The sequence below is a fragment of the Drosophila busckii genome, chromosome 3L (genome assembly GCF_011750605.1).
Source record: "Drosophila busckii strain San Diego stock center, stock number 13000-0081.31 chromosome 3L, ASM1175060v1, whole genome shotgun sequence".
Classification (NCBI taxonomy): domain Eukaryota; kingdom Metazoa; phylum Arthropoda; class Insecta; order Diptera; family Drosophilidae; genus Drosophila; species Drosophila busckii.
The window spans coordinates 15,288,174-15,302,575 of NC_046606.1; the positions used below are offsets into that span (position 1 = coordinate 15,288,174).

The 14,402-nt window shown below is 38.2% G+C and overlaps 6 protein-coding genes across 10 annotated transcripts; 3 read left to right on the forward strand and 3 right to left on the reverse strand.

Annotated features, from left to right (window-relative positions):
- Positions 1–496: 496 nt before the first annotated feature.
- LOC108600323 (cyclin-dependent kinase 12) lies at positions 497–6,061 on the reverse strand. Of its 3 annotated transcripts, XM_017987832.2 has the most exons (9): positions 5,984–6,061; positions 4,941–5,443; positions 4,778–4,872; positions 3,953–4,711; positions 3,702–3,882; positions 2,371–3,634; positions 1,910–2,298; positions 1,368–1,841; positions 497–1,286 (listed from the first exon to the last, which is right to left on the reverse strand). In XM_017987832.2, the coding sequence occupies exons 2-9, from the start codon at positions 5,159–5,161 to the stop codon at positions 1,130–1,132; spliced, it is 3,540 nt and encodes a 1,179-aa protein (XP_017843321.2). In that variant the 5' UTR covers positions 5,162–5,443; positions 5,984–6,061; the 3' UTR covers positions 497–1,129. The 3 variants fall into 3 exon arrangements, with proteins under 3 accessions (XP_017843321.2, XP_017843319.2, XP_017843320.2); XM_017987830.2 differs by having other exon boundaries at positions 3,953–4,872; XM_017987831.2 differs by lacking the exon at positions 5,984–6,061 and having other exon boundaries at positions 3,953–4,872; positions 4,941–5,467.
- On the forward strand, positions 5,716–9,641 carry LOC108600324 (probable E3 ubiquitin-protein ligase makorin-1). Of its 3 annotated transcripts, none has more exons than XM_033293385.1 (5): positions 5,716–5,734; positions 8,075–8,298; positions 8,342–8,925; positions 8,991–9,264; positions 9,348–9,641. In XM_033293385.1, the coding sequence occupies exons 2-5, from the start codon at positions 8,134–8,136 to the stop codon at positions 9,444–9,446; spliced, it is 1,122 nt and encodes a 373-aa protein (XP_033149276.1). In that variant the 5' UTR covers positions 5,716–5,734; positions 8,075–8,133; the 3' UTR covers positions 9,447–9,641. The 3 variants fall into 3 exon arrangements, with proteins under 3 accessions (XP_033149276.1, XP_033149274.1, XP_033149275.1); XM_033293383.1 differs by lacking the exon at positions 5,716–5,734 and adding an exon at positions 7,659–7,764; XM_033293384.1 differs by lacking the exon at positions 5,716–5,734 and adding an exon at positions 7,876–7,971.
- LOC108598334 (protein ARV 2) lies at positions 6,500–7,459 on the reverse strand. The gene is made up of 4 exons (XM_017984951.2): positions 7,314–7,459; positions 7,118–7,237; positions 6,923–7,055; positions 6,500–6,864 (listed from the first exon to the last, which is right to left on the reverse strand). Exons 1-4 carry the CDS (start codon positions 7,404–7,406, stop codon positions 6,500–6,502), a joined length of 711 nt encoding a protein of 236 aa, XP_017840440.2. The 5' UTR covers positions 7,407–7,459.
- A 1,536-nt stretch (positions 9,642–11,177) lies between the features above and the next one.
- On the forward strand, positions 11,178–11,632 carry LOC108598474. The gene is made up of 2 exons (XM_017985123.1): positions 11,178–11,344; positions 11,440–11,632. The coding sequence occupies exons 1-2, from the start codon at positions 11,234–11,236 to the stop codon at positions 11,533–11,535; spliced, it is 207 nt and encodes a 68-aa protein (XP_017840612.1). The 5' UTR covers positions 11,178–11,233; the 3' UTR covers positions 11,536–11,632.
- Positions 11,633–11,801: 169 nt separating this feature from the next.
- Positions 11,802–13,318, reverse strand: LOC108598473 (26S proteasome non-ATPase regulatory subunit 4). The gene is made up of 3 exons (XM_017985121.2): positions 13,215–13,318; positions 13,003–13,143; positions 11,802–12,946 (listed from the first exon to the last, which is right to left on the reverse strand). The coding sequence occupies exons 1-3, from the start codon at positions 13,238–13,240 to the stop codon at positions 11,926–11,928; spliced, it is 1,188 nt and encodes a 395-aa protein (XP_017840610.1). The 5' UTR covers positions 13,241–13,318; the 3' UTR covers positions 11,802–11,925.
- A 337-nt stretch (positions 13,319–13,655) lies between these two features.
- On the forward strand, positions 13,656–14,379 carry LOC108600089 (V-type proton ATPase subunit e). Its single transcript, XM_017987449.1, has 3 exons — positions 13,656–13,891; positions 13,950–13,997; positions 14,102–14,379. Exons 1-3 carry the CDS (start codon positions 13,797–13,799, stop codon positions 14,226–14,228), a joined length of 270 nt encoding a protein of 89 aa, XP_017842938.1. The 5' UTR covers positions 13,656–13,796; the 3' UTR covers positions 14,229–14,379.
- Positions 14,380–14,402: the final 23 nt, after the last annotated feature.

Genomic DNA, 14,402 nt, shown 5'->3' on the forward strand with positions numbered 1-14,402 from the left:
AATACACATTAAAACGTTTAATCTCCATAAAACTGAACTATAATATTTTAAAAGGGATTTTCAAATAATAGTACTACTAATTAGCAGAGAATTGGGAACGATACTTTTGCATTTCAACGATTTAGCGTAAATTTTCAAATGTGTGACTTCAATTAATTTCAGTCTCTTTTATTTTTAGTACTTTCTATACACTTGTTTATTCTTAAACGGCTTGATTTATGTATTAAAAAATATAAGCATTTTAAAATATATATGTTTTTATGTCTGGGTGCATTTTAGTACACATTTACTTGATAAATTCATTTGCAACTTTACAATTGATTTAAATACCTAACAAAATAATCGTTTGTTTTACACGGACAATATTAATATATTGCTTAACTAATGAATACTATTACTACAATCTTAATTGAATACAATTTATGTGTTTTGTTTATAAATATATATATTATATATATATATTATATATATATATATATATATATATATGCATGCATAACAATTTTTTATAATATAAAATGCTAAATCCCTAACTGTTACACAATGTCCGTTGTTATTTACGTTACTCTCAAAGTGAGGCGATTAATTTCATTTATTTGCCAATAGCAGCTCCATTGCTAAAAGCAATTAATTCTTTAAAATTTAACAAAATGAAAGTCAATGTTAACTAAACTCAATACATATTGGGATTAAGTTTGTGTTTTATTGCCAATATGTACGCATGTTTTGTTGACAATACAACTACAATGAGCAAACAATGCAATAGAATCATTTGCTTGAATATATGTTGTAATTAATATAGATAGTATATTACAATATTTTACAGCGGTCAATTCAAAATGCTTGCACCTGAAGCAATTCATCACTCGATATCTTAGTTTAGCTTTAGTTAGAGATGACTTAAATAATTAGAGTGCTTTGGTAGAGCATGTCAATCCCCATCTGAGTCTACCTACAATGCCAGCTATGCATGTATGTTTGTATGTATGAATATATTCTATGTATTTGTAGTAATAGTGTGTTACAAACGTAAACGAAGGCGTTAACTCTGCCACCAGGCATACTCCAGCTCCTCTCGCTGTCTATTATATTGTTCCCCTTCACTATAGTATGAAGAATATAGTAAATGCTAGGCATCTCCCACCATCGCAGCGCCATGCGGTTGATACTTGGAGCAAATAACACCCGACGGCATTGACTCTTGCTGTTCACGCAGTTGACGCCGACGTTTCTTGCTCCATAGCTCATGACAGTCCTGCCATGTAGGCAATTGTGGCGTTGGCATGCTGTGAAACATATGAATATAAAATATTATAAATTTCTTCCAAAATTCAATGGAAAACACATTTTTTCCGTTTCATACTCACTCATCGGGGTTTATATTTCTGAGCCAAACCGATTTAAGTGCATCCTCTGCCGTTATGCGTTTGTCTGGATCCAAGTCTAGCATTTTATCGAGCAGATCCAAAGCTGGCGCTGGCATAAACTCGAAGTCTTCACGCAAGCGCCGGCGATGCGTTTTCTTCTGTTTTAGAGTGTGGAACAATGGCAGTTTTATAACATTAGGCCAAACGGCTGGCACAGGGGAACCGCATATTTTAGATATTGTTTCCAGCTGTGCCATTTCCGCATTAGCCTGAAACAATGGACGTTTCAAGAACAGCTCGCCCAGAATGCAACCACACGACCAGACATCTATAGAAGGTCCATAACGTTCCTCGCCCAGCAGCAGTTCCGGTGGTCGATACCATAATGTTATTACTTTGTTCGTATAGGGTCGTTCCCGGTCATCGGCGTTGTAGAGTCGGGCTAAACCGAAATCGGCCAGTTTAACTTTGCCCCTAAAATGTATAAGAAAACCAAATTGTTAACAAAACTAAATCACAAGAAGCATACTGATTGTGCATACTGATTGTTCATTAATATATTGGAGCACTTGATGTCGCGATGCAAAAAGTTTTTTTTGTGGCAGTAATTAAGGCCATCCAAGAGCTGTTTCATAATGCTAGCATTATTCTCCTCGTTGAAGTCAACCATGCCTGACTCGAGGAGGCCCATGAGATCGTGATCCATATACTCAAACACCAAATAAAATGAGCCCTTATCCTTGCGAAACTCAACCGCATCCTGCTTGTCCGTCACAATCTCATGCAGATTAACAATATTACGATGATTGAGTTGACGCAAAATTTTTATCTCTCGCACTGCTGTGATGGGAAAGCCTTCTTTCTCGTGCTCGAGACGCACTTTCTTTAAGGCCACCATGTCATTGGTATGATGATCCCGCGCCTTGTACACCTGATGTGAATTTAGAAATAAAGTAAAGTAGTTTTCATATTTAGCAATAAAATGAGTGTAAACAGTTCGTACCTGTCCGTATGTACCCTCACCAATTTGGGCAATCACTTCAAAGACATCAACACAGCGCTCGCCCCACCCACGCACATTGTTGCGCGAATCGCGTCGATTGAGTATCACTGGTCGGCGGCGTGCGTTGGCCTGATGCTGTGATGCATTCGCCGTTCCGCTATGGGCATTACCGCCGCCAACGGTGTCAAAGTCTTCTGGACTATCAATGACATCATCGTCGTCGCCGCTCAACTCTTCACTGCCCGGTATTACCGGCGGCATTGGCAGATTTAAAAGGCTTTTGTTGGCATTGGCATTTAGATTCTTGTCCTCGTGGTGTTTCCTGGCTGGTTTCGTTGCTGTGGATTGCTTGCCCAGCTCTAGCGGTGAGAGTGTGGGTTGATTCGTCAAATCGGCAACACTTATGCCCGGCGGCATGGGCAGTGCAGTTAGACTCTTGGGTTTTTGGTTAACATTCGTTTTGGATGGCAACTGCGAGGCATCTGTCATATCTATATTAGCACCAGCTGGATTAAATTTAAGTGCTTCATTCTCTTTGTTCGGCATTGGAATGTTATTAATGTCCATATCAGATTTACCACTACCAGCATTAGCCCCACCAACAAGGCCGTTAGGCGTTGCATTTGCAGAGTTTTGTGCCACATTAGGTGTATTGCCATCTACCGAAGAACTGTTCTCGTTGATAATTAAGGTTCCATTGCTATTGCTGTTCTCCTCCTGCCGCTCAATAATCTCTTTTAATGCCTTTTGTCGCTTATGACGATCTTTTACCAACTCTGCAAACAGACTAGTCTCGCTTATCTTCTTAATGTACTCATCGCGCTTATGCTTCAGATCACGTGAGGTCGGCGAACGCGACGTCGAACTGTGACTGCTATCAGAGCTAGGTGAACGTTTGCGACTGCTGTTCCTGCTTCGATGATGCTGATGTGATTTGGGTGATCGACGGTAATGATGTGAGCCCATAAACGAGCCGCTTGCGGTTGGTGAGGGAGGCGATGCCTCATAATAGCGTGAGCTGCCGCGTGGTGAACGCGATGGATATCGCTCTACCGAATGTCGCTGTCCACTGCCTGTGGTGCGCTTGGAAGACGATCTCGCTGACATTGGCGGCGAAGGCGAGTGTGCTGGCGGTGCAACATACTTGTGTTTATGACTATTGCTGCCGTGTCTAAAAAGGTTTGCATTGCTGCTGCCCGAAATGGTGCCACTGCCGCCTACTGGCGATAGACGACTGCGTGATAGTCGATGCAAGCTAGGACTTCTGCAATAGTAGAATGTAAAAACCGTTTAGTAAAGGAGTAGACAACTAGGTTTCTATATTTTACAACCTGGACATTCGCCGTGTATAACGATCTCTGCTATAGCGGTCATATTTAACCGACGATGGATGTCTGCTGGTATGCTCATAGGCAGGCACTGATGAAGACAGCGGAGCATCACGCCCATCGCTGAACTTTCGTCGCTTGTGCGGCGGTGTGCTTGGCTGATTATGATGATAACGATCCAACTCTAAAAAAATATATTACAATTATTGCTCAAGATTTCAATGTCAATTGATTTTCTTCTTGGTTATGCTTACCCGGCGACATGCATTTCAATTTTCTCGCTTCCTGGCCAGCCGCTGAACCAGCGCCAGAATAGCGCGGAGCATACGCACTGCTTGAACGATGATCGTCCTTCATCGGACTCTGCATGTAGCGCGAGCTACGCGAGTCACGTCCAACGCTGCCTGTGTGCGCATGGCCAAGTGACTGGGGGGGTGTTCGTGGTGAGCTGGCATAGCGCTGAACATTGCCAGAGACGCGTGGCGGAGGTGACGAACGATGTCGACTGTTTGCACTAGTTTTATTAGTTACTGTTACTTGCAGGCTGCTGCCAAGCGGTGTATTAGGCGTGGCAGCAGCCACTGCATCAGAATAGTAGGCATTACTGGTTTGCTGCCGTCGGCCGGGCGGCGTGCCAGTTGCAGATAATGGACTGCTTTGCGTGTCTTTGTGGGGCGTATATGTGGGAGGCGGCGCTGCGCTGACTACTGTGCGTTCGGCGCTCTTGGGTCTATTAGGCGCCGTGGGCGGTGTGTAACGACTGCGACTGTGCCTTTCAAGCAATGAGTTGAGATTGCTGTCGGATAGGGAATCGATGCTTGAGTATGATTTGGCACGCTTTTTCTTGCGTTTTTTTGACTTCTTTTTCGATTTATGCTTGTGTTTGTCCTTCTTGAGCTTTTTACGCTTCTGGCGCTTCATTTCGGCCTCAAGCTCATCGGTATCGATTGAGTCACTTGACATGTAGAGTTCGCGGTTCCACTGCAGCTGCTCATCATTAGAGTCCTTGGCACCTGTCATCGAAACATCAGTAAGTTGATGAATTGATTTTTCACTGACAGCTGTTATGCTTAGCCTACTGCTGCTGCTTGCCATAACCGATATTTGTCTCGTCCTAGACCCACTGACTCCCGCCATTGAAGCGATTTTATCGTTTTCATCCGCGTGACGCTTTCTGTAATATACATAAACACATTTATTTACACATTAATTGCTAAATTATGTTTGTACTATTGTTTTTACCTGTAGTCGTTGGACTTAGCACCACGCAAGGCACCAGCATCTAAACTTTGTTTTCTATTCTGATTATCTGTCTTCATATTGGATGCTGATGATGCAACTGCATTGCGGCCAGCTAAAGCCGCATCTGAGTCGATTTCACCAGCTTCCGGATCAGAGAAATCCTCCGAGCTTACGTCGGAGTATTCAACAAGCGCATTGGATGCCGCAGACGAGGAATGCATCTTTGCCAACGCAACCCTTGGTTGTTATCAGCTGCTGTATCCTGTAGACCTTGCGCCGTTGTCAAAATCCTTCAGGAGTTATTGTTAAGGTATAGCACTGTTAATGTACATATGTGCATATGTATGTACCAATTCGGTTATCGGTCGCTTCGTAATTTTCACTTTTTGCTTAATTTATTTACACCGCAGTAAACGCGAAATCGGAAACATCATTTCCATTCTCAGCCGATTCCGTAAATTGCCACTACAACGATGAAAAACACTTGCTCATATTAGGAGGCTCTGCAAATAGTTATTATTTTCGTCGATTAACTTATAGTAGCTTAAAAAATGAACAAAAATATAAGAAATTTGTCACAGTCACTTGCTCATTTTTTAAGGTTATATTGTAAGTGTGACCAGACTTAGTAATGTTCAAAATGCGCACTTTGTTGGCAGCTGGAGCCTCAAAGAGATGGTTTTTGTTTTGTAAAACACAGTGTATATTGAGACAAATATCTGTTTCATAGTTAAAATTTATAATTTTCAACAGGCTTTCTACTAATCATACAAAAAGAACTAAGTTACACGTATGTAAGTAAATACAATCGGTCACACTAAAATTTTAATGACCTGTCATATGCACTGTGGGTTTACATTTCTAAATTAATTATTATAAAAAAATTAAAACATATACAAAATGCGCCTACTAAAAAATGTATTACACTTTTCTTTTTGGTTCCAAATTAGTCAGCTTGTTTATCAGTGTATGGGTAGTTCTTTACACACATATACATGAATGAATTTGTGTGTGTATGTGGGTCATTTGTTCTTTAGACTTACCAATATGTAGTTTCTTTTTTTGTTGTATAAACTTCACTTTTTACGTAGGCAGCATATCTATTCCATCTGTTGCAAAAATACTCTTATTAAATGTGCACTCACTTGTTGTGTTGCGTCTTACATTATTAAATAACACGTTTGCTGCCGATAAACTTTTTACAAAATTATGCTTTCGCCGCGGTTTTTATTTATTATTGATTTATATTCAAATAATGTTTTATGTTAGAATGTCCTTTGCGCAAGTATTATCAATTTTGCATAGTAGAAATAATACCAAATAATCATTAGAAAAATCTCATTATTTTTCATGCGACAAGAGACACGCAGGGCTGACAAGTACAGTTACCAGGGCTGCGTCTCGCTGACGAGTTTTATTGAACATAACAATAATACCAAAAATAGTGGTACGGCTACCAAAAATATAGTTTTTTTTGGTTTAATTATGCACATTTTTTGAATGTAACGTAAATATTCGAGACTGTTTCGGAATATATTTCAAAATTTGTTTATTAAATTCTAAGACAAAAACGATTCCATTTGAAATGCAGCTATATACCTAATATACTCTTTCACAGCAAATGCGCAAATGATCAATATCACTGTAAGCTCCCGAAATTGTTTTGTAACATTGATAGCATTATATGCTGTTACAAGTGAACAAAGATGATGGCCCGTTACTAGCATGTAATGCAGGCTTTGGCCAAATTCAGTCGTGTTGCTGCGCCATACCAAAATGGGTAACAGGAAGAACTTGGAAAAGTTAGAAATGGCCACAACTTTAAGAATAGTTGTAGTGATTGAATTTGCAATTCCTTGATTTAACTTTCTTATTCCAAGCATTATAGTTATCACAAACAGTAACAATGCTATGAATAGGTACTCTGTAAAGAGTTGTATTTAATACATGATATAAACTATTTTTTGTGTTAAATGGATTACCTCCTATGTTTTGCAATGTAGACATATAAAAGCCTCTTTCATATAAGGCCATATTTGAACCATCTGCTCTATTTTGCCGGCACAACGCAAATGACTCAAGAAGCAGGACGACCAGCGTAATTTTCCAATATAACTGAGGAAAGCACTTCTTTAGTCAATATAATCAAAGTCATTATTATTCAACACTATAAGCACCTTAAAGTTTCCATTGTATATCATATGGCGAAATGCACAAGAGTCCAGAAGGAGTGCATCTATTATAATAATAAACTCTTCCATTTCTATATACTTATCAGTTACTTGATGGCATTTGTCCTATAAAAGCAAGAATAGACTAGTTATTTGCAAATTTATTGGACCATATACGCATGGGATGGCGGTTATTTCTTACACAGTTTGTGGGCTTTTCAGTATTGCTAAATTTTTTGATCAGGTCTCGCACTGGATGTCCACAATTGACGCAAACATATTTTTTGGGTTCCATTCCAATTAAACATTATTTTAAATAATGCAGTTTATAGAGATTTGTTTATTTCAGCCAAGACACCGAACAGCTGATTTACAGGGCTGAAAAACAAATCATTATATCGAACCACCACCTCTGATACCCAAATACATATATATTTGTAATACTAACCGAAAAAATACTGTCAAAACCCTGGTTGAAGTCTTATTGTAAGTAAACTGAAACCAAGCATACATATTTCTAAAAAAAAAAATAAATTGTCAAACAGCCAGATTAACTATCGTATAAAATATCGAGTAAAGTTTTTAACGTGGACGAAATACCAATAATTTTACTCCCGTCACTAGTTGAAAGTACTTGCAAGTTTGAACAAAACGTAAGAAAACGAGTGATTGTTTAAAAATACTTTATGCGTATTATATGCACTTTTATGCAGTGTAATTGTAGTTTTTGGTATACAACATTGTGTTTCATAAAGACTCAGCATGTTTTGAAAACCAGATTTACAGTGTGCTAGAAAAAGTCCAGTTATTGCGACATCTTAAATTTGTTTGCGATGCACTTAGTATACATGTTCATATATGTATGTATGTGCTTTGGCATGCATGCGCCTAAGTGTGTGTGCGTGTGTCACACATATCGATAGGTATATCGAGGATATAATAAAGTTTGCAAAATATTTTCAGGTCAAAACGAGCATCTAGTTTGGCCAGAGATCATCTTTGAAAGTGTTTGCACGTGCGATATGAGTTCCGTTGCAGTTGCCACTATTGATGAGGCCCCCATTTCGAGTGTTACACCTGGTCGAAGTCAAGCACTTTGCCACTATTACTTGCGGGGCGTTTGTCGATTTGGTGACAATTGCCGCTACTCACATGACTTAACCTTACAACAAGGCCAATCCGATGAGGTACTCACATGACTTAACCTTACAACAAGGCCAATCCGATGAGGAGCTGCCTGGCGGAGATTCAACAACAACGGAAGCTAATGCAGATGCTAAGGCCAGCACAAGTCGACGCAATTGGGCTAATGCGCCCGTTTTTGTGCCTGGGCGACTCTATGCAGTCGACGAGTCTGCGTCTTCTAGCAGTGCAGCAGTGCAAAACGGAATCTCTTGGGCCGAGATTGTCGGTGGTCCGTCCACAAATGATGAGCCTGTGAAACTGGCTAAGCCGCAGTCCTTAGAGCAGGTTTGCCCCTATGAGAATCCTTGTCCATATCGCCAGTATTGTCCTTACCGCATACACTTGGAGTTATGCGAAATGTGCGACCAATTCTGCATGCATCCTACGGACCAAGCTCAGCGCAAGAAACACAAACGTGATTGTCTGCAGCAGCATGAACAGGCAATGGAGCTATCCTTTGCAATTGCCCAATCCAAGGACAAGACCTGTGGCATATGCTTCGACACGATTATGGAAAAAGTCGGAAAAGAGAAGCGTTTCGGCATTTTGCCCAACTGTAATCATATATTTTGCTTGGAATGCATTCGTACATGGCGTCAAGCAAAACAGTTTGAGCATAAGATTACCCGGTAAGTTCAACATGTGTAATTAAAGAAAAAAATAGAACTGCAGTAAGCTCTGTTTTCAATCTTAGCGCTTGCCCTGAATGTCGCGTGTGCTCAGACTTCGTCTGCCCTAGTGCCTTTTGGGTTGAAACTAAAGAGGAGAAGGACAAGCTGCTCAATGACTATCGTGCAGCCCTCGGTGCCAAGGACTGTAAATATTTCAAAAAAGGTGAAGGAAAGTGTCCGTTTGGCAACAAATGTTTCTACAAGCATGCACTACCCAATGGTGACATTGTGGACGTTGGATTGCCAAAACGAGCTCGCAAATTGCACAGTCAGAACGAGTTAATTGATTTACTGGATGTAAGTACTTGTACTTTTTATCTATATTATAAAGTAATAAGATGTATATGTAAAGAATATTCTAATTATATTGTGCGTTGCAGATTTATCTCTGGGAATTTGTTGACCGTCGCGATTATCACTGGCTTGAGTTACTCTCTAGTGATATAAGCGATAGTTCCGATTATACGGATGAAGAATAAGCCGCTCTGTGCGCGCACTAAGAACAATAATATATAATCGGAGTAACTATAACTAATAATACGTATATATACATACATAAATACATAACTAAAAGTTAAATTCAAAAAGAGGAAAAATAACGTAAACCCTAAAATGCTGATATATTCATATATTATTGCATAAAAAATCGAATGTGTAATTAAAAATAAGAGATCATTTAAGTACCAAAATTTTTGTTTATATACCGAAATAAATACATATAGATATATATATTATATATTTTTGCCCAACTTAACGCAACGAAATTAACAGCAACATTTCCGCAATTGCAATGCAAAAAAGAAAATTGTGAAAGAAACTCAAAAACAAAAACCAAAAAATGTGGTAAAACAACATATATATATACTATATATATAAATATAAGATCCTAACATTGTAAATCACTACTTCTTAAAAAAAAAAAACAAATTACAAATATTTTAAATAATACATAATGCAGGATATATATTAACAAGTTAATTATTCAAAATAGGTGATATAAAAATGTGTATACACAACTATGCCTTTCAGACTGAATTGTAAACATAAAAAATAAGCAAATTTTTTATGATGTTTTCCACTTGCTGTCCTTTGAAGTTTACTTACAAAATAAGAGATGCGCACACCGAACTATTCAGATGCTCATGCACATACCACATACGTATACATATATAGAAATATTTAAAATTGAAAAACTGTTTTTTGTCAATTGATTCTGTTGTTTGTATTGTTACGACTCTATATACCTACATATACTACCTAATTACATAGATAATAACACTTAATTTTGAATTAGGCTTATTATATTATTTGGAAGTAACATTTTGAGCTTTTATTTATTTATACCATGTATCTAAAGCATATTTGCGTTTAGTTCACACTTTACTTTAAATATATGTTTATGTTATAGCCTGTAAAATACAAAATAAATATCTAAATAGAAATCAAATTATATGCTGCGATCAAATTTCCAAATTGAAATATATTTTCTTGTAATGTTTTATTTTTTATTCCGCACAACATTAACAAATGATCTTATATGGCAGCTTCATAATAAAAATTACTATAGGCAACAAAAAAAAAAACTGTCACAATCGAGTTTTTTAAAACTAACTACACATTTCCTTATTAAATGTAGTTGCAGGCACCTTACAAAGGCTGTAGAAAATGAATATGTATGCTAATTTGAAATTAAACATGCTTATTATATTAATATGTAACTAACAAATGGCTCGAAAGATTTAAAACTATACAATTTAACTAGTTGTAACCTACAATGTTCAGAAATAAAATCAAATCAAGAGTATTTTTAACTAAGTGTATTGGTATTGATATATATTTAATGGTAAATTATTTAACTTTAGTTTAACATTGTAATTAATTACAAAGACTCAACTTTAAAAATTTCTGATATGGCTTCGTAATTTATAGTTTCTTATAAATAAAACATGTTTATGTACGTGCTAGAGTGCACTTAGCCGCAAATGTTTATATTTCCCTACTTGACTAATGCATAAGGTGTGTAACTAATCAAATGTTATTATTCACATGGTGAATTTTACCATGTTAAATGGTTATAAAAGCTAAGCTTATCTAAACTTTTCCCCAATAAACTAATAATGAATTCGGCTATATTGTGGTGGTAGCTCGATAATCTCGATAATGCAGTACATTAAGTCCACCACTAACTAAAAGTCACTAAAAAATACCATTTAGCATTACAGCATTGATTTTCGCCTGCATAAAAAGAAAAATATTGCCTATAAAGATGTTCCAAAATAGTGCTGCTAAACTTTTGGTGCCCGCAATGCGCGGTGCACTGCAAAGGAGATGCCAATCCGTGGTTTCTGGTCCTCCAACCCAGCACGTTTCCACAGCCGTGAGTTATATTTTCCTGGGGCTGGTTACGTAAACCAAAAATCAGGAATAAGAGGCATGTGGAAATGAAAACTTAATAAACTTTATTGCTTGCAGGAGAAAGTGATTCTTGGTGGTGGCATGTGCGCTGCATCCCTGTTCATTCCGGCCTGGGTTTTGTACCACATCCGTGACTACAAGGGTGGCAAGTAAATTGGAGTGACGAATTGCGTTGAAGTTGTAGTATAAAATGTTGCTTATCTATGTGAAATCCAAGTAGCATTAAAATATTAAATTTAGCTACAAAATCTGCATACATTTTTATTGTTGACCAAGCGGATCGTCAAAGTGTACGAGTAACGTCTTTCTTTGATATTTGTTTATAATTCATGAATACTAATTTTTTCACGAAATAATCGGTGGACGAGATATTAAAATTCCCAGTCTTGTTCATTAACTATAGATAAAAACTAAGGCTCTCGGTCCTGTATTAATGTGGATTTTATATTTTAAGCAAGATTATAATCTGCACAATGTGTATGGGGATTTACTTATGATTTTAGAGTTAATGCAAATTGTATAATTGTAGATAACATTCATTTTTTATTTGGAGTCATCCTTAGCATCGCCCTTCTTGTCCTTTTCTTTATTAAGCGATCCTACAGCATCTCGAACTGCTTCAGATTGAGGATCCACGCCTGGCAAATTTTCTAAAACGCTTTGTAAAAATGCCGGATCTCCTATAACCTCAGAGTAATCTTCATCGACTTCCATAGGTGCAGCGGCATCATCAGTTTTAGGACGCTTGGCCTGCTGGGTAACGTCATCAGCTGCATCCTGCATAGACATTTGCATAGCAAAAGCAATTTGCTCCTCCTCAGTCATATTAGCAAAATCAGGCAAATTGTCTTCCGGTGTTTCGGTGGACAAAGCCAAAGCGCGCTGTAACATGGCTTCTTCCGAGTTGGAGTTAGGTAGAGCTACGCTAGTACCGCCAACATTGCTTTCGCCAATTGTTGGTCCTGACACAGCTGCGCTTTCGCCAGTGTTACTAGCTGTGTTACCGGCGCCTTCAGCGCGGCGTTGCTCGCTCTCCTGGCGCTGACGTTGCTCCTCCATAGAGACGCGCAAAGCAAGCGCTAGCTCTGGATCCTCGTTGGGATCTACTCCAAACTCAAAAACGGCACCTCCAAGTCCAGCTGCACCCATGCCATCTTCACCCTGTATAATTGGAGACGACAACAAGGCGTCCGACAAAGCTGAACCCCGTGGCACACTAACTAAATGGGAGCCAGTGCCATCTTTGCCATTAAGAGCGTTAATGAAAGCTGTCAAAGTCTCAATGTTGTTGCCATGATCGCCAAAGCTAACAATGTCCACGTTGACTTTCTCCTTCTTCAGACGCTTTGCTTGCTTGACTAATTCGCCCTCCTCATTCTTTATCGGTGAACCAACGAAGACAACAATTCGCATCTTATGATTTTTGCCCTGACGATGCTTCAGCACCAAGTGCGCAATTCGTATGCCTGTTAACAGGTTTATCTCACCCTTGGGCTGTACCAAATGCATCTTTGAGAAAATACGTCCCACATCGCTGGTCAAAGTGGCCAGCACTTCAACGGTGCTGCAAACAATATAAACAACAATATACAATTGTACAAAAGATTCCGGTATATTTACTTTGAGAGGGTCATTAGACCAACATTGTTCTCCGGATTTGATCTAAGCTTTGTGAGACAGACCAAATTTATGCCATCTTTCTGTACATTCAGACGTGTGGGAAAGTAATCACCATTGCGCTGGTAATCGCTGTTATCAAAACTAGATGGTGGACACAAGTAATTGCGGTTAATTATAGCGTTTAAGATGCACAGAAAGCTTTATAATTTTACCATATCATAGTACTCTCCAGGACCATTTTGTATTTTTGCTTGTCACTTTTCCACTGAACTGTAATTCGTGACTAGCTAGAGTGGAGCACAATTTTGATAGATTTACGATATTTTCGATAATTAGTGATTACTAGTGGTGCCAGAATTCCTACAGAAAATTAGCTAGAATGGAAAAAGTTGTTAAAACACTCTAGGCTAAAAAAAAATTTCGCTTAACAAAATTTGATGTATTAATATGTTATTAAATCAAATCTGACATATTTTTAATTATACCACAGTCAATATATTTTGCTGTATATTTATCAAATATTGGACCAAGGAAGGGATATGCTCTATTTCAGGCTGTAAGTATTTTCAAAAGTGTATGGGCTTGTCCGTTTTAAGATAGGCTAGATAAAGCTGAAGTGGCAGCACTGGTGGTCACCCTGTGTCTGTCATGTGATAGTCATACAGATTGAAAAAAAGTGCCTTCTTCGCGATCAGCTGCCTATAATAATATAGTGCTTTTGCCTTTAATAATAAAATCTGCTAGACTCGGCAGACCTTCAGTATTACTTTTAAGGTATATCGTTATTGTACAAAATGAATTCCGCCTGGCTTCCACCAATTATCATCACCTGCATCTGGGCCTTCATTGGTATCATTTGCCCCTTCTTTGCTCGCGGTCCAAATAGAGGGTAAGTATTCCATAAAACAATATGTCTAAATTGTCCTTAATGTCATATTTGTTTCTAGCGTGACTCAGTGCTGCCTTATGTTGACCGCTGTAACCTGCTGGCTATTGTAAGTTAACCCTGAGACTTCTCTGTGCACACACTGCCACCACCTACACAAACATATATAAGATATGCTTGCAATTTGTTAACTCTTATCACGTTAATTTGCAGTTGGCTGTGCTGTTACATGACGCAAATGAACCCACTGATCGGACCCAAACTATCAATGAACGAAATTATGATCATGGCACGTGAATGGGGCAACGAAATTAAGGATTCTATGGATGTTGTAGTATAAAACGTCAAAGTTATACGTTTTCTCCATATATATTTTGTTAATACATCTGTCATTATTTTGTTTTGCGTCCCTATTATTCTTGTTTCAAACTAATTCAGTTAACGTTATTTTATTCAGAAGCGAATAAATAATTCCCATGTTTGTATGAAAATGCGTTGTATTTCCTTTTTAGGA